Source organism: Anarrhichthys ocellatus, unplaced genomic scaffold (genome assembly GCF_004355925.1).
Source record: "Anarrhichthys ocellatus isolate YVR2014 unplaced genomic scaffold, GSC_Weel_1.0 scaffold10, whole genome shotgun sequence".
Lineage (NCBI taxonomy): Eukaryota > Metazoa > Chordata > Actinopteri > Perciformes > Anarhichadidae > Anarrhichthys > Anarrhichthys ocellatus.
In genome coordinates this window covers 6434305-6457902 of record NW_022280040.1, presented here as the reverse complement: position 1 = coordinate 6457902, position 23598 = coordinate 6434305, and the positions used below count along the sequence as shown (strand labels likewise).

At 40.8% G+C, this 23598-nt stretch overlaps 5 protein-coding genes and 1 non-coding gene across 8 annotated transcripts; 4 read left to right on the top strand and 2 right to left on the bottom strand.

The window, feature by feature from the left end:
• Positions 1-326: 326 nt before the first annotated feature.
• Positions 327-7261, top strand: arl8 (ADP-ribosylation factor-like 8). The gene is made up of 6 exons (XM_031850298.1): positions 327-696; positions 2438-2498; positions 2598-2745; positions 4093-4176; positions 4333-4484; positions 4952-7261. Exons 1-6 carry the CDS (start codon positions 651-653, stop codon positions 4998-5000), a joined length of 540 nt encoding a protein of 179 aa, XP_031706158.1. The 5' UTR covers positions 327-650; the 3' UTR covers positions 5001-7261.
• Positions 7262-7653: 392 nt separating this feature from the next.
• maf1b (MAF1 homolog, negative regulator of RNA polymerase III b) lies at positions 7654-12800 on the bottom strand. 2 transcript variants are annotated; one of them, XM_031850297.1, is made up of 8 exons: positions 12277-12800; positions 11575-11663; positions 9939-10061; positions 9667-9829; positions 9455-9576; positions 9231-9350; positions 9020-9112; positions 7654-8851 (listed from the first exon to the last, which is right to left on the bottom strand). In XM_031850297.1, exons 2-8 carry the CDS (start codon positions 11655-11657, stop codon positions 8827-8829), a joined length of 729 nt encoding a protein of 242 aa, XP_031706157.1. In that variant the 5' UTR covers positions 11658-11663; positions 12277-12800; the 3' UTR covers positions 7654-8826. The 2 variants fall into 2 exon arrangements, with proteins under 2 accessions (XP_031706157.1, XP_031706156.1); XM_031850296.1 differs by lacking the exon at positions 12277-12800 and having other exon boundaries at positions 11575-12227.
• A 111-nt stretch (positions 12801-12911) lies between these two features.
• zfand1 (zinc finger, AN1-type domain 1) lies at positions 12912-16477 on the bottom strand. Its single transcript, XM_031850265.1, has 8 exons — positions 16394-16477; positions 15812-15854; positions 15513-15552; positions 15253-15380; positions 14966-15057; positions 14664-14782; positions 14412-14567; positions 12912-13954 (listed from the first exon to the last, which is right to left on the bottom strand). The coding sequence occupies exons 1-8, from the start codon at positions 16446-16448 to the stop codon at positions 13778-13780; spliced, it is 810 nt and encodes a 269-aa protein (XP_031706125.1). The 5' UTR covers positions 16449-16477; the 3' UTR covers positions 12912-13777.
• trnar-ccg (transfer RNA arginine (anticodon CCG)) lies at positions 13528-13600 on the top strand. The gene has a single exon. It is a non-coding gene; the product is annotated as a tRNA-Arg (tRNA).
• A 250-nt stretch (positions 16478-16727) lies between the features above and the next one.
• On the top strand, positions 16728-19028 carry chmp4c (charged multivesicular body protein 4C). The gene is made up of 5 exons (XM_031850397.1): positions 16728-17086; positions 17563-17740; positions 17869-17977; positions 18117-18243; positions 18553-19028. Exons 1-5 carry the CDS (start codon positions 16864-16866, stop codon positions 18612-18614), a joined length of 699 nt encoding a protein of 232 aa, XP_031706257.1. The 5' UTR covers positions 16728-16863; the 3' UTR covers positions 18615-19028.
• Positions 19029-19601: 573 nt separating this feature from the next.
• On the top strand, positions 19602-23377 carry gimap4 (GTPase IMAP family member 4). 2 transcript variants are annotated; one of them, XM_031850246.1, is made up of 3 exons: positions 19602-19718; positions 20268-21050; positions 21234-23377. In XM_031850246.1, the coding sequence occupies exons 1-3, from the start codon at positions 19688-19690 to the stop codon at positions 21236-21238; spliced, it is 819 nt and encodes a 272-aa protein (XP_031706106.1). In that variant the 5' UTR covers positions 19602-19687; the 3' UTR covers positions 21239-23377. The 2 variants fall into 2 exon arrangements, with proteins under 2 accessions (XP_031706106.1, XP_031706104.1); XM_031850244.1 differs by having other exon boundaries at positions 20268-23377.
• The last annotated feature ends 221 nt before the right edge of the window (positions 23378-23598 follow it).

The following is a 23598-nucleotide window of genomic DNA, read 5'->3' as shown; positions in this document are numbered from 1 at the left end:
CATGACAGTAGTTGAATTCATAAATGGATGTAATGCAGCCTGTTGATCACCAATACCTGTATGATGTTTATGTGTTTATGAATATAAACATTACACACTGTAATGTGATTGAAAGCATATAGGGACAGTTTGAGGGCTTTAACGTACACTACAATTCTTTAAAAAGCCTCTCGTCACACTTTTAAAAATGTTGTTTTTGAATGAAGCTCTGAAAAAAAAAAGTTAACGCGTAACATGCCTCACGTGATCACGTAACACGCCTCCACGTCATCACGTAACGAGAACTGATGAGCTGGGGTTGTTTTTCTTCTCATAGAACCACACTATCAGCAGAAGAAGCCGTGCAAGCAAGACTCAACGCTGTGCCGCAGTTACCACCGGGTTTGCGGAGGCTTTAACGTTAACCGGGAGCCGCTCGACAATAAGCACCTCGTACCTATGTTTACCGTACATGTTTACCGGTTTAGCTACGTTTTAACTGTGTAAACCGGACCGCATGGAGTCGGCGTTCAAACGGTCGGTGAGGTGTTCAGCGGACAAGAGATCATCCAGCTAATGTTAGCAAAAGCCGCAGCGGATTGTAACAGTGTGGACGTGAGAGTGGAGAGAAGCTCGGTGCTCACTGACGGACACGGACGTTAACCTAAACAATGGGCCTCATATTCGCCAAACTGTGGAGCTTCTTCTGCAACCAAGGTGAGTGTAACCGAGGATAATAAGTGTTAGCATGTTAGTACAAAGTGAGCAGTTACCTATAATAACAGTTTATCTCGCCGCTGTGACTCCAGGACTCGCTGTCTTTGTTTAACTCGCACAGTCAATAAACAGCTATTTAAACCAGTTACCCATCTCACCCGCTCTTAATAGTTAATCTGTTTGTCAACAAACGTGATTAACTTAAATTACAGTAAACCTGCTCGAGCGTATTCGTCAGACAGCTTTACTTCACTTTTCAGGACTCTTCACGTTACATAACTTTCCCTAGAAAGCGTTTAAAAGTACTCCTCCATAACATTATGTCTATTGTGCAGTTTGCTAAGTGATTGTATTAAATATGACTCAGTTTTTGCTTAGTTTAACAATGATTCACTTGATATTAGGTCAGTGAAAAACAAAGGCAAGGTATTTATAAAATACACCAAGTAGAAGAATGTGAAAAGGCAACAAATAGCCTCTATAATCCCACCCTTAATCCCACCCTTTCACCCCAACCACCCCAAATGACTTGCATGTCTTTCATCTATAAACTACTTTGTGACACTGTGAAATATTAGGCTTCAGATTCAGGTTGGCTCAGTAGTTTTCTTCCCATATATTGAGTGTTATTCTTGCTGTAAGAACGTTTTTGACTGGAGTTGAAGTAACAAAGGATGTATTGCAGGCTCAGAGTATTGTCATATTCTGCTGTACTCCAATGGTCATTATTGTCATTTGGTGGTGAATATATATATATATATATATATATGAATTCCTCTTGTCTTAATGCCCTTTGGGCTGTGTAGCATTATTGCCCGGCCCTGATTCCGGATTACTCTGTTCCCAGTTTCAAATTGCATTCACTTTAAAGAGATTAGAGGTGAGGAGTTAATTACATCTATATAACACGGTAATTAGGTCTCCTAAATAGTGCTGGGAGTTGTGTTTGAATGTGTCTTGGTGTTATTTTTATCACTTTATTCTATTCTAAAACATTTTGGCTGCAATGTGTGTGTCAAAGAAAAGCCGTCTCATCGATATCTAAGATACTTGTGTGCAAATTTTCTTTTTTTCTCTCCTGGTAATATTGTCAATGTTTTTGTTTATAATTCTGCAGAATAAGCGCATTCCTGTTTTGGAAATGTGACACAACCTGTGTTAGATGTTCTAGGTTTATACATGTTTCCCATAGACTGCTGTTGCTTCCATTATCTCAGAGTTGTTTGCATGTCAAAAAAGGGATTTATTTTTGATGGCGGTGACGGCCACAATCGGTCCTCACAGGGTAGCTCCTCATTAAGGAAGCCAAAGACATCCAACACCAGATCCAGTGCACACAGACTGTCAGAACCACGAGCCCTTCCGACCAGACTTCCTTCCTCCTCGGCTGCCAAAAGCCTCAGAAGGGCCGGAAATGTCAAAACACTAAAGTGGGATATTTTGGCGTGTCTGTGTCAGCTCTGCTTCTGCATTTAGTCCGTTCTGTTTGTCTGCTTCACGGCCGTCAAAGCCTTTACTGTTGCAAACGTTGCTCGCTGGGTTTCACAAATAGAAAAGAAGTTCCTGTAGTTTCAGCGAAACTGGGGGAGGAAAAAAAAAAGAGGTCAGGAAGTTTTGAAATAAGTTCGGCGTGTGTGATTTTAAATGGGCTGCAATGACTGACATGAACGCGTTGTATAGACTGACTCCAGATGTACTTTTACGACGTAATCATTGACACTGTGCTGTATTTGTTTTGCAGAGCACAAGGTGATAATCGTCGGACTAGATAACGCCGGGAAAACCACCATCCTCTACCAGTTGTAAGTCGTTTTATGTGTCAATTCTACAGTTGCAACCGACTTCAACTCGGTCGTGCTTCTGCAGCGAAAACTCACTTTACGATTCTGTTTTTTGTAAAGTCTGATGAACGAGGTCGTCCACACGTCGCCCACCATCGGAAGCAACGTGGAAGAAATAGTGGTGAAGAACACTCACTTCCTGATGTGGGATATAGGAGGGCAGGAGTCTCTCCGGTCTTCCTGGAACACCTACTACTCCAATACAGAGGTGAGAAACACAAGCATCGCTATTGGAGCACATTTTGTACAGCGTGTACTACTTTTCTCACAGATGAGTTGAACACAAGTATTGTCCGGCAGCGGCCGGGTTTTCTTCACGAGCGTTGGCAGCTGGTGTGTTTGTTCGGAGCACAGACGGCAGCAGGGGCCGCCCAGGTCGGAGGTCAGCCTTTCACAAAGGGGCCCGTCTGAAAGGCGAAGCGAGGGTCAGCCTCCGCAGGGAGAAGAACAGGAGAGTCACACCAGAGGCAGATGTGTCTTATTAAAAAGAGCTTGTGAATTAAACGCCCCTGATAGAACATCTGCCGTGGCACGGCAACGCGGTGTGGTCACACGAGACCTCGGCTCTTTCTCTCTTACACGTCTCTGCGAAACATCTGAAGCCGTTTTTTTTTCAACAGATTGAATATTATTCGGCAACTATTTTGGAAATTGAGTGACATTTTTCAAGCTTCTCAATTGTGAGGATTTGCTTTATCTGTCTTTTGTGATGTAAACTGAATATTTTTAGGTTTTTGACTGTTGTTTGGACAAAACAAGCAGTTTTTAAATGTCTGCTTGTGCTCTTGGATATCATTTTTTTGCTTTTTTCTTAAACTGCAACAGTTTTTCAACTCTTTTTATAATTGATGAAGCTTTTTAGACTTTTTTTTTTTCCAAACAAAAATGACTAATATTCTCTGTTTTCAGCCTCTCAGATGTGAGGATTCGTCCTCTCTTTGTCACATATGACAGTAAATTGAATACCGTTTGAACAAAACGAGCACAGAGACACCTCGCCGTGGGCTTGGAGACACAATGAAAATGTCATTTGCACTGTCTAAAAACATTTTACATAAAAGATGAATGGATTAACTGCTAGTTCCAGCAGTGTAAAACGTGATCTCATAAACAGTTAATGCAGCATGTTAGAATAAACTGTGAGCAGTTAAATTGAGATTTATGGCAGGGAAGTACTAAATATTACTCACAACAGAGTTACTATCGGCAACATATATTGTAGTAACATTGCAGTTACTTTGGCAACGTCACTCTTTGTTCCGCCGTGTCAGACTCCTGTAGATCGCTGGCTGTGATTTGGGTCACAGTAATGTTGGATAACGCGTGTGGTTGAAACTTTTCCGCGAGTCGTTTGTTTTTTTAAATGGCGTCTCTCACCAACACGAACGAGCCTCTGGTCCTTTTGTCACACAGGGTCGCTCTCTCTCATTCAGAAAGGGGTTATTAGCATCGCAGTCACCAGAACCCATTGTGTGGCCCTCGGCCCGGAAATGCCCCCACGCTGTGTTGCAGTTTCATTTCTGTAAACGTCTTTTTTTGGCCTCCCACTCTGCAGTTCATCATTCTGGTGGTGGACAGCACAGACAGAGAGAGGCTGGTCATCTCTAAAGAGGAGCTCTACAGGATGCTGGCTCATGAGGTAAAACCATTTCAACATCTCTTTAAGGAAGCACACTACACAGACTGAGTTTTTATTCTGGACTGTGGTTTTCCACCACGGATAGCCCCTTCCACCTCAGAAGGTGGTAAGAGAGCGAGGTTTATGGTTTCATTGTTCTCTGCATTCTCCCCTCAGGACCTGAGGAAAGCAGCTGTGCTGATATTTGCCAACAAGCAGGATATGAAGGACTGTATGTCCGCGGCGGAGATCTCCAAATACCTCACCCTGAGCTCCATCAAAGACCACCCCTGGCACATCCAGTCCTGCTGCGCTCTAACAGGAGAGGGGTGAGCGCTATAAGTTGATTCATATGCGTGTTCAGAGATGTAGTCAGCAGGATTTTAATGAATTCAGTGATTAGATATTCATTAAATTCCATCAAGACCAACTGCCAAAAGACCTAGAAGTACACTCACTATACAGGAGTTTTTATAATGATCAATATCTTGTTTCCTATTAAAGACAACAATGAGACAATAGAAATGTGTACAGATGTTTTGACTAGTTATTCTCGTGTGTGTGTGTGCGCGTATGTACACCTGTGTGTGTGTGTGTGTGTGTGTGTGTGTGTGTGTGTGTGTGCGCGTACACACAAATCTTTTCTCAGCACAAACAGGAAGGAAGCCTCATTCAACTTTATTTGCGCATCACAAGTTGTAAATATGTTGTGCAGCCAGAGGAATAAAGTTCACTGAAACATCCTTGGATAAGTCTTCTGTCTATAAAGAATGTATATTCTTCATTGTTTTTCAAGTTTATGCCAAGGTCTTGAGTGGATGACCTCGAGGGCCGGACTCAGATAGCCCCCCCCCCCCCTCGATGGCCTGACTACCTGCACCGCCCACATGGTGGCAACAACAGCTTGTCCTTATCGACTTCTTCGTACTTTTTATTATTTGTTTTAAATGACAAACTTGGACTTTGAGGAGCATTGCTCCACAGCTGAGTTGTCACAGTGGAGCTGGTGTTTCTCCCGAATGGACCACAGCTGATGGACTGACCTGTTTAACTGGAACCAGAGCTTTTACAGTAAAGGAGGAGAAGATCACCTCAGTGAGTTAAGAGTGTGTCCAAGTGCAAAGCAGGGCTGCACTGGACGTGATTTACACTACACGCATATCATGTCGCACCATATCATATAGCAAGAGAATGCCATAAACATCACGTTGGTGCAGCTCTATTATTTTTGTACTTATTGCCTCTATAGAAGTTTGTTCATGTTCAGGTAAAACATTGACAAGCAAAGGGATTACAAGCAGTATTTTCAAACCAGCTTTGATGGGAATGGTGGCACAAGGGGAGTTTTTCAGAATAATGTTCTCATCCTTTTTTTTTTTTTCGTTCTCATTTCTAGCACAGACATTAATGTGTGTTCCACATGATTTCAGGTTCATAAGCTACATTGTTGGTGGTTATTGTCACACTAGAACTTATTGGTGCCGTATTAAAATGTGGTCAAATATACATCTCTTCTTTATTAACTTTGAGTCTGTACTTATATGTAATTGAGCCAAATGGTGTGAAAGGTTGTCATGCAAACTTTTTTTTTTTTTTCTTAAAACTGACCCTTTAGCCATTAAGTGTAAAATGTTGGGAACATCACTACTTCAAGTACAACACTCTGCTTTGATAACAGTATGTTAAATTTAAACACTTCAATTCTGCATTCTGATTTTTATTTTATTATTTTCATTTGTACTTTATTTTATTTTTCTATCTTGTATTAACATGTGATCATTGGTGCTCTGCAGGCGTCTGTAACGGATCCACTGCATCCTCATATACATATATATAAACATTTCATTCATCTCCAGCAACCATTGTGACCCGTATTCCTCTCTGAACATTTTGTACACCACCAAACGTTTATGGGGAAGGTGTTATTTGTAAAAACATCCTGGACTTCAGTGGTTTATTAGCATTACGATAGTTCAATATTTTGGCCAGCATGTAGTTTAAATGCGTGATCCTCAGCCTTAACCAAGCTGTCGTGAATGAATCTGACAGTCTGGCCATGATTTCTTTTTACCCTTGTTTCCTTCCCTTTGACCCGGTGTAAGAATTCCTTGAACTCGGTGACAGATCGATGCACTCGTCACTTTGAAACCATGTCTACCTTTTGCAACTTCCTTTAGTGGCCAAAAAGGATGAGTTACATGAGTTTCATCGAGTCTGAATCAAAACGGTGAAGAAGAACTTGGTGTCCAGCTTGGTCTTGGAGGGCCTTTGGGTCTCTATACTTTGTGGGACAAGGTTTCTTTACATGGAGAGGAATAAGGGTGGGCTGGTCAGCCCCCAGACTCTTTGCAGCATTGAGCTTGATCTCAAGCAAAGAACTGATTTCCAGTCTGTGTGGTGGTGTTCAGTCTGGGTCATGTACTGTATTTCAGTTTTTGTTTTCAATAAAAACTTTCTTTTGAACTTTGAGCCTGAAATGATTTTCTTTTTTCAGCATCTTTGAAATATACTTCTAGTTCAGGGTAAAAGGAATACTCGACATTTACTTACAAGGTTTGGCCAAATGTCACCTTTCCTGCGTCCTTTTTCCTCTTTTTCAACATGCTATACCAAGACTTGTTTTCGACATGCTATACCAAGACTTTTTATGAACAGATTATATTAAGACTTTTTTATGACGCTTAAGCGGAAGTTCAGTCAGGAAGACTGTCTTTACACTCCTTGTCATTCATAATCTCTCGGTCTCTCTCTCCCTGTGATTACTCTGTTTGTGGGCGTTCACTTTAAATTAACCAACCAGGTAAAAAGAAAGTCCTGTCTATATGTATGTTAAGTACGTTATAAAATGTAAAAAAAAAAGTTTAAAAAAGTCAAAATAACATGTCAAAAAAGCCCATAAAAAAGTCATAAATGTCAATAGTCATGGTACGATATTTCATGAAGTCAAAACAAGTGTCTCAAAATGTCATAAAAAAAGTCAGAGTATAGCAGGCTGCAAAAAAAGTCATAAAAATGTCGTGAAACAAATCATAGCTGGAAATGCTGAAAAGTCATAAAAACATTTTAACCTAGCATAGTCATAATACAGTATGCAATAAAAAAATAAACCAATATTCATGTGCTAAATGAAACACCCTGTGCTGACACACAATGCAAGATATTTGAGAGTGAAAATATTTACCAAATCTCTTAATTAAGATTACTTTGATGGTCCAATAGACCTAAACACACAATTACACAACATATTAGGTGAACATCAGGGTATTTGAATGCATTTCATGAAAGGGTATTAGTGCAGCCCCCAGGCTGGGTTCAGGTTTACAACAGTTACCCTCGATCTCACAAAGAAAGGGAACTGAACTGAAACGGTCAGTGATAGATCAGAGTTAAAGAATACAAGATATGTACTTACAAGCTTGGGCCAAAACCCCCCCAATCTTTCCACTAGAAAGGTGATTTAAGTGATTATGTACCTTATTCAAAGAGATCCAAGCAAAGTAGGATTCAAACAGTTTATTCTCATCTGCAATATAATCGCCAATCAAACGAAGCACAGAGCAGTCAAGAAAAGACACGACTCCTAACCACTTGTAAGGAACGTATGAGGAGCGTCTCAATATCTAAAACAAATAATAAAAAGTACATTAAACAGCCATTTTACTGTAATATTTTCTCATCTAAATTGTATTATACATTCACTTTTCAATGAAGCCTTTGATGAACCGAGGTAATAAGCAAAGAAAAACACTGGCAAGACGTTTAGAAACAGGAATAGATTATGGGAGAGTGAAAAAACATTAGATTTAGACGACATATAAAAGTAATCACGGACCTGAAGAAGAGCAGATTGAAACATAATGGGGACGTTTATCAAAAACTTGCTTTCTAAGCTGCACCCAGGGGCCTTGTTTCCTCGGCCGTGCCCTACTGTTTAAAGTACGGACGAGCTTCCGCAGTAATATGATTAAAAAATAAACAGTTTCAGTTATAAATGCAGCGTTTATGAATTTCAAACTCAGTGCTCAAAAAAAAAAAAAAAAAAAGTTCTCACAGCAACGCATAAAAATAAAAAGCAACACATACAAATAGCAAACAATGAAACAGATGAGTTCTCCGCCGATCAGTCTGTGGCTGTCTGAACCGGGTTTCCACGGACCAAACACGGCCTCTTCCTCAGGTAGGAATACCATCGATTTTAAACTGTCTGTTTCCTTTGATGCTGGTGATTTCTGGACTCCTCTCTGCGACATCATTTGCCAGAAACTCAGCTCGCTTGCCGTCTTTGTTGGCCACTATTACAAGACCTTCGTTTTTCTCAAGCGTCCATGAAGAGTCTCTTTGTAAATGTGGCAGGAGTAGAGAAGCTTATATGTCTGTGTGTGTGTGTGTGTGTGTTCTGTTTGGAGCATAGGGTCAAAATCCATACTGGAGAAAGGTGGAGCTTTTAAGTTTTTAAGAGTCTTTAGAAAATGTCCACCAGCTCACGGTACACGAATCACTGCCAGCAGAATAGAAGGCTTCAAACATGCATTGGTCTAAAGCGTGAAAATGGCTTTTGATGAGGCAGCAAAATCCCAAAAAACACAACAAAAAAAAAAAAACATGACGTGGGGTGAAAAATGAGGAGGAAAAGCTGAGACATTCTTTGGCCGAGGCGTCCATCGGGGAAATTCACACGCACAGAACTCTGGGGAACCTGAGAGAAGATGAGAATATAGATTAAACTAATTAAAACGTGTCGAAGAACTGCATTGGCACAAGAAATCTGCAACACTATTAGCCAAACACCTCCTCCATCCCGTCTAGAAGCCACATCCAATCACTACCATATGGTGAATCATAATAAAATAAATAATAATCCGACCTGTCCTCAGTGAAGCCGTCCATTTCCTCCTCGTCTTCCAGCTCCATGTCCAGCTCGTTGTCGAGACAATCGCGGCCGTAGCCACTCAAGACGCTGCAGGTAGGAAACATGTTTACACCATCATATGTATGCAGACCTTTGTTGGATTAGATCAAAAGCATATATTGATCATATTTTTTTTTTTTTTAATGAGTGTGCTGTGGCTGCTGACCTGACGGAGCGACACGTGAAGAATACGATCCTCTTAAGTTTCTTGTTGTAGAAGAAGTAGTTGAAGGACCAGAGGCTCCCCTCTTCACCAAAAGGGTCCGAGTCCAGATCAGGGTTGTAGCTAAGAACAAAAACAGCAAGCTCAGAACCGGCCGAACTCAAGGATTTTCATCAGCAGCATACATGCTGTATAACACACACGCACGCTTGTGCACACACACATACCTGTAAATGTCACAGCTCTGCAGGTTGATCTCCTGGTCGATGGCATTCCACAGATCCGGCCCCAGAGAGTTGAACTCCTCTCCCACAGCTGAGAACAGGCTGCCGTTCACTGCATTGGCCACCTGGAGCGAGGTCATAGTCAAGTCATTATTATATTAAAGAGTATTTTTTCCCCCCAGAGGGCAGACTGAGCTACAGAGGAGCACACTGACCCAGTTGAGGCTGGGCTCCCGGCTGAACTCGTGGGCTCGTGCGGCGCTGAAGTCGTAGTCCGGTCTGAAGGACTCGTTGAGCGTGGTGATGAGGTAGAAGATAGTCTTCCTGCAACACTTGTCACTCAAGGGGTTCTCCCCGTCCTCACTGCTCTTCCCCAACCTGGACAGAAAAATAGGAAAAAATTCTTAGTTAACTTATCCAACTCTAGTGTTATTCTCGTAAGAACCCACACTCTGTGCTAGTCTTCACTGTGGGCTGCAGTACTCACTTTGAAGGGCTGGTGGACTGGGGGGGAGAGAGGGCCTCCAGCACGTGGGGCTCCCCCTCCTGGCAGAACTGCTTGAACATATGTTTATCGTCCCCTGCCATCTTACAGGAGTAGCTCTCCATCCTGGAGGGAAAATGAGATATATATATATAAATAATACAATACCACATGATCCATATTCATGAGCTAAATGAAACACGTGGGCTGAAAACAAAATACATAGAGCCTGAACGACTTCTTTTATGTTATGGAAAAACAAAACATAAATACTGTAGGACTTTATAGAACGTATTATAGAATACCAGCAATGATACAGACTTCTTTTCTATATTTTTGTGTTGTTCAGCTCCAGCAACCTGAACTGAAAGAGCACCATGACCGCTGACTTTAAAAAAAAAAAAAGAACATACAGATAGCCCCAGTCACAAGTCAGGGCTAAAGATACTCATGCGTGTTCCCGTTTGTGGGTCAGACGCCACTGTAAACAGATACGCAAGTGGAGCAGACCGGTGTGCAGTTGTTTATTTTGCCTCCTCCCACCGATGGGTTACGCAAGAGCGAAGGTTACGCAACTTAAGACGGACAGACCACCGAGACCCTCGCTGGCCTTGCCAGCCTAATTTTAGGGACATTGGTTGGCAGCAAATACCACAGTGGAAACAACTGCACCGGCTTTCCATCCACTACACAGCTGACCTGCCGACAAAAACACCGAGTAGCGAGGTGACACCGGAGCCGAGTGAAGCTTGTCTGTAGAAAATATACATCAGCTAGAAGCCTGATGGGTACATTTTTAGATAAAGCCTGCAGCTTGCCTCTCCTGCTGCTATGATGGGCTGCCTCGGTAATCCAGTAAGCAGTCTGAACACCAGCAGCTCTCAGCCATCATGCAGCGTCACTGTACGTGTTCATGTGTGCATACATACGCTCCCAATAACACCCTTCACTACAGTCTCCAAATAGCTACAGAGCGGTGTGAGAGGACACCATGTTGTGCGTCAGTCCAGGTCACAATCAGCACCGAAGCTCGGCTTCACCACCCACACTCAAAAGGCCTGCGCTCAGACTGGGCTGCATAACTTCACAAACCACTGGCCTTTATGTAACTGCACTCACTGTCACTGCAAGCCTGCTGAAGGCCATACATAGCCCACGTCAAAAACATGCAGCCATTAATATCTATCTAAAGTATATACTCTATATTTATGGCATCTAGGTTATCAGTCTGTTATCACAGATTTGCATGACATGCAGGCACTTGTTTGCCCCATCACCCCCATTCACCTCACTTCATCCATGACATCATAGCAGACAAGGTTTCTACTGTATAAGAAAAACGTACAGTCAAGCTTGACTACAATGGCTCTTATTTTGGTATAAACACAACGTCTAAAGTCTGTTGATGTGCTACAAAAAGTGTGAGTGTGTTCTGTGTGTGTCAAATCACAACTGAAGCTTGTCTGAGTGAAGCAGACTCTTGGAAAAAATTATGTTAAAAGTCTGTAAATACCCTACTTATCCCCTGAAATTAAGATTGCAGACGTGTGTCTGTCTCTCATATATACACATACATACACAACACTGAGGAGCTGTTAATGTTGCAACACAATCTTAAGCTCTAGCTTTGGCTCTTTACCTGCCAAGAATGCGAGACTCTCCTGTTTCAACACACAGCCGAGAGCCGAGGGCTTCAAAGCTGGAGCTTTCCAACAGTTTCATTGCGATCTGTGAAAATAAAAAAAGCAACATCAAGTTAAATGTTAGTCAATCGTTGTTAAACAAACTTATTTTTTACTGTGCATTTTTTAAACATTATACTATGGCAACATACTATAAGATGTCTTTTTCGACACAAACCAAGTATGACTAATCTTGACATACCATTGCTTTTTTTTTTTTTAAACATACTATAATATAACCTTTTGATTACTTAAAAAAAGATATATTTTAAAAAAATTCAGAATTAAGTGTGTCAATAACGTCATAATATAGTGTCGAAAAAAGTAATTTAAATCCGTAAATACTTCATTAGAATTTAACAATAATTTATTACACATGCATACAATTTGAATAGTGCAATGGTTGCCATGTTCGCTCAGTTCCTAACCAACTGTATTAGTTAAGGCAGTACAGAAAACATATTTTAATAAATAAACAACAACATACGTCTATATAAATAATTGGCACCGGGGGCTACAGCGCCCCCGTGTGGCCCCATTTATAGGTCACAACACCGTTTCCTCTTTCTGTAGACCACTGCCCCTCCCCCACCCTGCTCAATCGAAGTTGACAAATCGTCTTCCTGGTTCAATACGTCGATGTTATCATTTTCACTTACCGGGCAATGTTTTCAGCGTACACGGGCAGAAAACAACGGGTTCAACCGTCAAACCGTAGAAACTCTTCTTAACCCAACTGGTGACTCTGTGTGGAGATTATAGCGACCCCCGCTTTGTTGACGACCACAGCTAACGTTAGCTAACGGGTTAGCAATGCTAATAAACGTTACCTCACTTCTTCACTTCACAGCCGCGCTATTAATTCGTACTCGAGTTTAAGCGTCGTACAAAAGCACTCGGTCGAGAACGCGTTATTCTGAGGCCTTTTTTTAAATTTATAGAAAAACTGCTCTTCCCGATTAAATGCGATGAGATTAAATCCAGAGACTGTTGGCGTCCGTCGGAGTCTGTCTGCAGCGGCATCCCTTTCGACCTGATGTCACAAAAAGGCTCGTATTGGCTTAAATCAAGTCGCCTTTTTTACCAAGCGACTCGATCACAGTAGTAGCAACTAACGAGCTACCTATCCAAGTAATCGTCGATTACGTCAAAAGCACATCTACTCTCATGAAAACAACGGAAACCACTGTGTGGTAGCCCAGCCCCTTTTTGTTTATATACGCCTGGCCAACGTACACGCCTACTTCTGCACAAGCCCCCATCGTGATTGGCTGTTCATATGGATGACAACTAATGTGATTGGTTGAATCTTGCTCGGTCACAGCCTAGAACTGTGTCAAATGTCTTGACTGTTTATCGCAACGCAGCAACAGTAAATTCAGGGTTGTTTTGCTTGTATTTAAGATATGTTTGTTCACTATCTGTCTAGGATTTGCAACAGTCATTTGGAAGCATTGGAATACTTATGCATACGTATACATGCATGTATTCCCAGTCTCTATCTCTGCATAAAACACGTAATATGTATTTCCTCGACGTGATCTAGATCTATTTTCTTCATGATTAAATGGTCCAATATTGTCTTTGCGCACCAGTATTCAGATTTTTTTTGTGTCTTGGTTTTGAGATCACATATATTTCGCCTTTGCCCTGTGTTGTCAAATTGTATCTCTCACTTTTATTATTGTATCGTAAAACAGCCTGCACTGAACTAAATTGCACGAAATGTGCTGACTGGTTTCAATGAAGTCTTAGTGTAGGCTCAAACAGCATGCAACCACAGTGTGATGATCTGAAGAGATGACATCCATAAAGTAAATAGCAGACTAGCGGAAACTGCTATATTGCGCACAATAATAAATAGGCATCGATAAAACGGTTATTAAAGCATGCTTTTACGAATGTTTGTCGGCCCAGTGGCCTAATGGATAAGGCATCAGCCTCCGGAGCTGGGGATTGTGGGTTCAAGTCCCACCTGGGTCGTAATTTAATGTATTTACATACCCTAAAGATACAGCCTTGACTGATAATTAGTGTTGTCACTTACTTACACATCTGATAAAAAAAATACTTGCTTAACAAAACCATGTAATACTATATTAACTGTCACGTTACACATGCAATTGATCACCACAACTTCAGAATTTTAACATTTTATTGTCAAGTCTGACTGATATAGTCAGAAACATTGTCCAGGCCTGTGCACTCATTGTCCAGGTACTCTAAGATCACATTACCCCCATTGTACAGGGGAGTTACTTGGTGAGCCAGCAGCAAGAGCAGAGTGTCGTCCATCTGCAGAGCCTCACCTGTCTGAGGATGACATAACCGCAGCTTCTACAAATGGAGAGAAGAGAGGCACGCTGTTAGTGTTATTCAACAAATAAACATTATGCTATGCTTCTTGTTTCAGGAATATAATAAAGTATGTTTTAAAATGAATTACACATGGAAGAAAACATGGCTTCTAAGTTTAGCAAAATATGGAATTCCTTTGTTCTTTCGTACCTTATTGGCTATAAACTACAACTATAAACTTTAGCCGTCATGCTTACGGCTGTTTGGTAAAAACTGGTTAACCCAGCTTCTTGTAATGCAATGCATGTGTCCTAACAGGATCGATCTATGTGTAGTTCATGTTATGTGTAGGAGGAAACTCTTTTTGAGCTTTACTGTTGACAATCCTCTTTGTTATCATATTTTAAAGAGTGGAAGTTATGGAGAAAACAAGAAAAGGGAATCTAAGAAACAAGGGAAGCAGATAAGACAGTTGACTCTACGCTTGCGATGTTACCTTAGCTGTCAGTATATTATTGTTGTTCTTGAGGCTCGCTAAAGAGGCTGCATAATCCACCACTTTCCCCACACTCCATTTGGAACAGAAGAACATGGGTTGGCTGGAGTCTTTGGATTCTTTAGGAAGATAAACCTGAAAATAGGTTCTCTCTGTCTGAAAAGCAAAACAAGTAGTAGTCAGTTGGATAAAGTAATAAACATATTGTCAAACTACTATTAATGAAAGGAATCGAGACAGCTAGCATTGTACCTGTGGCAGCCCCTTGACTCCTGTAGCATGCAGCTTCAGTTTCATTAATGCTACCTTGGCTGCAGTTGCACTGCTCTTTGCTCCTCTGCGTCCTTTACTTTTAGATGTGTCCTTGGATTCTGAGTCGCCACAAGACAGAAATACAAACACAATCCAAATGTCAGTAGGTTGAGATGTCCATTAGTTATGACAAAGACGAGAGCATTTTGTTTAATACTGATCCCATGTGGACAAATAAGGAATCACAGAAGAAATGTTGTCAAGATGGCAACTACCAGTGACGGTACGACATCGTAACTAACCAATAATCTTTTGCACCAGCTCTTTGGTGGCTGCCATTCGAGGCTTTTGGACCTCCAGCTTCTCACACTTGTGATCATCTTGGTGACGATGGCTATAAGGCAAGAACAAGAGAAATATGAACCCTTCAGTTTACCGGTTTCATTGATAAAATAGAGATATGCTGTACATAATATAGTAACCCCTTTCCTTTGACTGCTTCTGTATGAAGTATATGAGCTAGGATCAACACATGTAATGTTGTTTTATAAAAAAGGTTAAATGAAAAGAGAAGTAACTGTAAACTTACGCCAAACAGAAATGTTTTTCACACTGCGGACATATTACCGGCAACAGTTCTTTCCCTTTGCAGTCTTGAAATGAGCATGGATAACTTGTGCTGCCTCCCACATTCTGGGAAACCCTTTTCACTGGCTCCTGGAAAAAGTCAAAAGAAATATTAAAAACAACCCAGCCAGTATCTAAATAACTAAGGAACAGAGGAACAAATGTTCCTGTAGTAATCTTATCAAAGGTCATTTAGAGTATGTAATCAGAAACACGGTGTACCACTGAACATGAATGGGCCTCTCTGCTTCTGTGATCAAGGCTGTAAAAAACAAACAATATGAAACACACATTTTTGATGAGGATGGCATACATTTGGTTGTTAAAGATTTGTGACCAAAATATGTATCAAAATCAGCTTATATAGGGTTGAAGTTACTAGTAATTATGCAGGTAGTAGAATATTGTCTTTCTTGAAGTTGAGTTTTTAGTCAATGTGGAATAACTATTTTATCACTTAGAGTAAGGTATGAATGCTTCCTCTAACTTTGGACATTTCTTGGGATATGTTGAATTCTTACCAGAAAACACCACTGCAGAGCTCACAGACAAATGGCAGGAAATCTAAAGGAAGAATGAGGAGAACAAAATGTAGTTAGTCTCAGAGCTGAACTCAAAAACAAACTTCATAACGCAGAAACTTCATAGCCAACTCTGTCAAAGTCTGTCTATTAGGTACGAGATATTGGGGAGAGGTCTGAGAGTAATGGTGGTAGATAGTGGATTGTAGCTGCTGTACAGTGATGCTGATTCATTTGAATCAGGCAGAAACTATCACTAGTAAATACAATAAAGTTACCTGAGAGCTCAACACAATCTCTTCGCAATAAACCGTTTTATATACAAGCCTTTTATTCTATATAATAACTGAAAACTGGTGTCCAACCATGATTAAAACGGTTTAGTTGCGGTTAGTTTGCTAGCTACCGTAGCGAGCTAACAGTTGCTAACAGCCATATAATAATAAAGCTAGCTAGCTAGCTAGCTGACAGGCTAACCAAGCTAAAGAGCCGCTCGGTGTGTTTCCTATTAACACATACGGCAGAAGAATATCACACGTCAACATATTTGCTTTTTGGTATTCATATGGAGAGGACACGGACCGTTCTGACTGCAGGAATCGATCTGACAATGCTTCCCAATGTCTATTTCAGCCATTAGATAGCCGCTAGTATGCGGATGTCAACACGAACTCTGACCCCAGCAGTGACACCACGTGACTTTTCACTATGGTCATATTAATTAACATTTTTATTTTGTGGGACAGTATTTACTTTTAGATTAAATTGGGATGCAGGTTTAGTAATACGTTTATTTTTTTTATTTTTTTTTACTACCAGAGTGAAAAAGTGGAGGGCGTCAGGTGTCACTACGTCACTCAGGTAATGGTGAAAGGTGTGGTGAAACTAAAGGTGTGTTCACTGGCTGGTTTGAATTGAAAGCACAAAGCCGTTGAGCTGGAAAATCTGCTCGGAACACACCCGCCCGTAAAACATTGTGAAGTAGGACTTAGAGAGGCTGGGAGAGCTCGTGTGCACTTCAGTATACCTTCACAGCTTACAGCTAAAACAAAATGAGCAAAATCGCGAAATTATTCAAGGGGAGCTCCAGCTCGAGCTCGTCGAGCTCCTCGAAGTCCAAACACCACAGGTCGCGGGGAGGACCATCACCCCAAGAGGCCATTCACAAACTCCGGGAAACAGAAGAAATGCTGACGAAGAAGCAAGACTACCTGGAGAAGAGGATAGAGCAGGAAATCATGATCGCCAAGAAGAATGGCACTAAAAACAAGCGAGGTATGATTTTAAACCTATATCCGTGCACCTGTTTTTCTTTGACACTGCCTTTTATTATGTGCTCCAGTTATTGAGCAGCCTATTGTAAAACTTTAACAATGTTTAAGGGACATATCGCAGTAAAACGTTTTACAAGTATTAAAAAAGAGGTTAGGAACAACAAGGTCCCCAAAGCCATGGCTACACATACTTCCCAGTAAGATAATTGGCTGACAATGATTTGTTTTTGTTCAGCAAGTATAACAGGTTTGTAACAAGTGACAGATAAACTAAAAGGAATTTCATTTTATTAATAGACTGTATAAGTGTATCTCCCTGTGCAAGAAACCTACAGTGTTCACTGTGTTTTTCTCAGTTGAATCAGCTCAAAACTAAAAATAGACAAAGGGAGGAACCTTGGTATCGTTTGTATCTCAACGAACAAGAGCAAAGGTGTGAAGTTATGGCAAAGAATCATACGGTATTTGTTTTATCAGCTGCCCTGCAGGCCCTGAAGAGGAAGAAGCGCTTGGAGCAGCAGCTCACGCAGATCGATGGCACGCTCTCTACCATCGAGTTTCAGAGGGAAGCTTTGGAGAACTCGCACACCAACACCGAGGTCCTGAAGAACATGGGCTTTGCTGCCAAGGCCATGAAGAAGGTCCACGAAAACATGTAAGATGGTCCATTAAAGTCCTGGCATGGTTGTATTTTGGTATTGAGCAACACACATCATTTAAATGAAAGTGGAATTAATCATGTGTAATCTAAACCCTTTTATCTCTCTCTTCTCTTAACACCAGGGACATTGACAAGATAGACGATATGATGCAGGATATCACAGAGCAACAGGACGTGGCCCGAGAGATCAGCGATGCAATCTCCGGACCTTTTGGCGAGACATACGACGAGGTTAATACCTTATAGTCCCTGCATCAAAATCAACATTCATAGCATTCACTCTCCTAATATGCATTGTACTTTCAGTGTGACGCCTGCTAAACTTTTACAAAAATGCACCTGACAACACTCCTGTGTGTGTTTTTTTTAGGATGAGTTGCTGGCAGAGCTGGAAGAGCTGGAACAGGAGGAGCTTGAGGACAGCATGAAGAGTATGGGCGGACTACCCAGCGTGCCCAGCTCCAAACTGCCGTCAGCAAAGCCCAGTCACCGCGCATGTAAGTGCAACGCTATGTTGGACGGCAAATTACTACAGCCGAGACATTACGCATTTCACAGTGTACAAGCCACGTTCACAATGTTATCACCAAATATGTATTTTAGAATTAAACTGCCACTGTTAATTTTCAAGCATGTGGCCGATACTGATGACATAGAAATATTTGCTGCTTTTTTTGCATAGGGATTAAAACTTTATACGTTAAGGTTTTTTTGACTGTTGGTCAGACAGAATCAACGATTTTAAGATATTCTTATAATTTATAATTCTATCACATTCATTGTTGACCGTTTCTTTCTTTTTACAGCAACCAAGAAAAGGGTTGAAGATGATGACGACATGCGTATGCTGGCATCATGGGCAACTTAAGTACATTAAAGTAGCCTGAATGTACTTCGCCAGCTCTCTCTTGTGTAAGCTTTAATATTTTTGAAGATTGTTAGGGAAAATGAAGAACATTATATTATTTTAAAAATAAGCTTTCTGTCTATCGGCTTGTCATGTCACTTTACAGGTTATATTTATCGAGAAATAAAACATTTTGAAGTGTAGAAATCAACAAACTGTATTTTCCTGTCTTTACATTGATCATTCTTACTTTGCCTGTACATAATGCACTACTTTCATAGCCCTAAAGACGTGGATATGACTGTTTTTAACTTATAGAAGACAATGCCTAATAAGAACTGTATTGGCTGTATATAAAGTCTAATTTTGCATGAATGCTGTAAATATATTGGTTTCTTGCTTGCATTAACGTTCAATAAAAAAATCAGTACCCTATTGTCTCATAATATTTGTCTACTTTATTTACAGTGGCTTGGAAATTATATTTGTTTGGATTACAAAAATAAACCTACACATATTGGTCAATGTGGACTTATATATTCTTTGTAATAAATAATAGATAGTTTTATTAATCCCGCAAGGTGAAATGTGTTCGCTACAGCAGCATTATGATACAGGTAAGCAATCAAAGTAACAGAGTCAAAATAAAAATATTGAGTATAAATATATACAATGAAATAGAATAACTGTTAAATCAACTAACTAAACAATAGTGCAAAGTTAAATTAACTAACTAAACAGTAGTGCAAAGATTTTTTAACCAACAAACAACAGAGTTATAGTTTTGTGAATGATTTGGCCAGAACATAATATATCTATATAAGTAATATGGTTTACGTTATTTATGGTGAGTATTGGACTTTTTAAGACATTTCAGTTCACTTGATATTCATGTGTATTTACATTGTAAAATTACACTTTTATTGTCGTTATCTTACATCCGGAAAGCTTTTATTTTGAAAGATGTAACCTTCTCACGCCGGTTAGCTTAACACTTCTGTAAGCAGATACAAGGAAGTCCTCCGTACGGCGAACTATAGACGCCCAAAGACTAACAATACCTGAAAAAACCTGAATCAGGGTTAAGACAGAGTATGGAGGAGACGAAACAACTTCAGGCGGAAGGTGAGCCGGTGACTTTACGGTCTATAACTGTAACGTTGGCGTCAGTTGTCAAACAAATGTTGAAGTTTCCGTGGCTATTAAAATTAGCGCCAAGTTAGCAAACTGTTTGCAGGCTAAACATTAGCGTTAAACCGGAATGTGACACGTTTCAACACGCGATATGCCACGACGAAGAAAGACATATTCCACGTACTTCCGTGTGTTATTACACAGTTATTGTGTTAATACCATATTTTATACATGAAATATTTAAAAAGTAATGTTGTTTGTTGTCTTCTTGTAGTATGTTGTATTATGAGTTTTATGTGGTAGACAAAAAACACTACAAAACACATACATTAGGTTGAACTAAATTATTAATCAATTAAGGAATTATTTTATAAAATATCATGGCTAAACTATCAGATGATCAATTGATTGTTTAGGTAGTCTTAAATCACAATTAATTTATGTAATTAATTGACAACACAAATACCCTTGTATGTAAACTATTGACAAGACAATAGCAACTTTTATCAATACTGAAATGTATACATTTAATGACCACAGCCACGGATGCTCCTGGACCAGAAGAGGAGGCCAAAAGGGCCGCCGCTGCAGCCAAGGTGGCTAACCGCCTGCCTGAAGTTCGCCTGGTGGTGCTGGGCTGGAGGTGGCCCGGGAAGAGCCTGACTGGAAACACCATCATAGGCCGAGAGGAGTTCCGCTTGGAGCGGGCATCCGAGTTCTGTGTGAAGAGGCAGACGGAGGTGCTGGGGCGGCAGCTGACCGTGGTGGACACTCCGGGCTGGTTCTCGGCCCAGGACACGCCGCCCTCCTACAAGGAGGAGCTCGTGAGGGGGGCGACTCTTTGCCCTCCGGGTCCACACGTCTTCCTGCTCGCCATCCCCGTCGGCATGTTCACAGAGGTGGATCGCGCTCGCATCGAGGAGCACGTGAGCCTCTTTGGCGAGCGCGTGTGGAAGCACACGATCGTGGTCTTCACCTGGGCCGAGGTGTTGAGGACCATTTCCATCGAGAGGTACATTCGCAGGGAGGGAAAGGAGTTGCAGTGGGTGCTGGAGAAGTGCAAGCGAAGGTACTTTGTCATTAATAACTGCATATTCGGGGAGCATCCCCAGGTGGAGCGTTTGCTGGAGAAGGTGGAGAAGATGGTGGCAGAGGAGGGGGGCTACTACGACCCAGAGGAGGTGGAGAAGGAGAAGAAGGAGGAGAAGAAACCTCTGGATGAGAACCAGAATCCAGCTCGCGAGGGACGGGAGCTGGGGGCACGGCCTAAACAGAACTCTGTGCTGAGGTTGTCGAAAACCATGGAGGTGGAGCCGCATTCCAGTGAGTGATGCACACATTTCGGCTTCCAAGAAAGTCAAACTGGAGCCTAAAAATGATATGAGTTTCTTTCTTTTTTTATTTCAAGATAACAGTTAAAGATCATTAGCCTCTAAAACAGCACTAGAATAATGAAAATGATGTAAAAGTGGAGCCCTGTTAATAATGCACTGTGTTTTATTGTAGATTAAAACATGATGGACCCGCTCAACCACAACCACAAGAAGGAAAAGCGTAACTGAAATTTCACTGACTGTACAAACCAGTGACTTATTTATTTTTTTAATCTGTATTTTAGGTGTGTTCTTTATGATTCTCACTGTGATGACACGAGAGGCCTTTGCCACATATGTTTTCATGTTTCATGATTTATGTTTCCTTTAGTCCTTCAGTTTTAAAGATGTTCTTGTTTTAGCATCTTGAGGGTTGTGTGATGGGAGGGATTTAATCTAATCCAAAACAAGGAAGCACAAACTATTACACGTCTGGCCGTCATCAATTTTAAAGCCAATGTGTAAACTCTTTAAAGTCTTGGCGAATACCAACGGCAGAACTGCACTAATAAACTGTTACTAATATTCTGCCGATGACTGTTGAGGGAAATTGTTTTTCTTTTGGCAATTCCCATTTGTTGTGACCAAACTGTAAATGCTTTTTCTCGTGCTGCGATGTTTATTACTCTTTCAGTGTACAGTTATAAAGCACATTAGTTATTGATTAAATGGATCTGTCACGTATATATCACTGTGGCAGAGGGATATATTTCAGGAAAGGATGCCTGGACACAAAGAGCGAACTGTTATGATAGCCGATTAATTGTTTAAATTATTCTTTTCAATCAGAAAAGGTAAATTCTCGCGGCTTTGTTGATTTTCTGAAAGTAAACAGTAAATATCTTTGGGTTTCATAGTGTGTTCGACTAAATAAGCAATTTAAAGTCATCTTTTTGGGCTTTAGGAGACTGTAATGGGTATTTTTTTAAGATTTTGACAGACTAAACAATGAGCTAATAGAGAAAATAAGTGTCAACCTTAAAGGACGCCCAAACACTGCTGCTGTTAACTTACTCTTTAAGGGTATGAGCAGTGTGTTTGAATGTAAACATAACTCTGTTTACAAGAAAAAAAACCAGCAGGCAAGGTTTTTGTTTGTCGAAAAACAATAATCTCGGTGAAACCTGCTGTAGTCTGTTGCTTTCAGTTGGCTACACAAGCAGTAAGCAAGACTCTCCAACTCTTTGTTGTGGTGTACTATTATTGGATGGCGGAGTCAGCTGCTCTGGACAGACACTCAAATCTTCTGAGGACACGTGTAACTGTTTTTTATAGGCCCTTGATAGCTCACTGTAATGACCACCAGATGAATCGGGTAGTGTTACACCACCATCTGACCATACACAGGTGAACACAGTCGTGATTCGATGCCTTGAACGTATCCCTCTGCTGCAGATCAGTTCACATATACACAGTTACCAACTGCCAGTTTAACCCTGTTCATTTAGTTTTAGTCAACCAACCCTGGTGAAATGTAGGTGTGACGGGACAATCGAATAGGAAACCAGCAAGGCCCCGATGGCCAACTGACTCAAAGCCTTTTATTACGGGGAAGCTGTAGATACTGTTCCTTAAAGAAGCTGTCAGCCTTTTGCATGAATGTGTTTTTACTTAGTAGAGAGTAGAGAGCAAATCCAATGCTGTATACTCGGACATGACATGTGATAATACTGACGTGTTTGTTGACACTAAGTGCTGAAATATGATACAGGAAAGAGGTCCGCTGTAGACCGAATGTACACTAGTGCCTAAACTCATTCTCTGATTTTTTTAAAAAGTTTTATTATATTTAGCGGTTTGACATAAACACGTCATGAAAAAGTACTTTAACACTGCTACAGGTGTGGGGCATACTGTATTTGATTAAATGATAATTAGCATGTTTTCAAAAGCAACATGGAACCACTAATCCACCAGTCAGAAAACAGCAGAATTTATTTAATAAAAATATATATAAAGGATGATTGGACACAAAATAAGGTCAGGATATAGCAGACGTGTACAAAAACTGCTATTGGGGCACGCAACCTAATACAAGCCACATCTGTAGCAGTGTTTGTAATGGTGTTGAGTTACTTTCTTAAGTCCAGCATGTGAATCGGGTTACACTTAAGCAATTAATGAACGTAACGGAGGCGACTGCTTTTGCTGTATCTTCTGTAGACTTATTGTCTTATTATTATTATATGTCTTATTGACCCACACTATTTGCAGTAGGTTTGCTTCTTAGAAATGCTCTGTTGTTCTAAGCTCAAATAAATGTGTATTTTGATCCAACTCTGGGGCCTGTTCCTTGAAACATTTACAGGTAAATGTGCCTCTTTCATTTCCGAATGATCGGTTTGAGGTGAATTTGAATGCCTCGGCTGTAACTACAGGCCATCAACTTTAGAACTATTGGCTTGAATAGAAGAGACAGCTATAAAGCTTACTAAGGCTTCAACTTCATTATGGATGGATAGTTCAGTTAATGAAATGTGGAGAACAAAATGTAATGT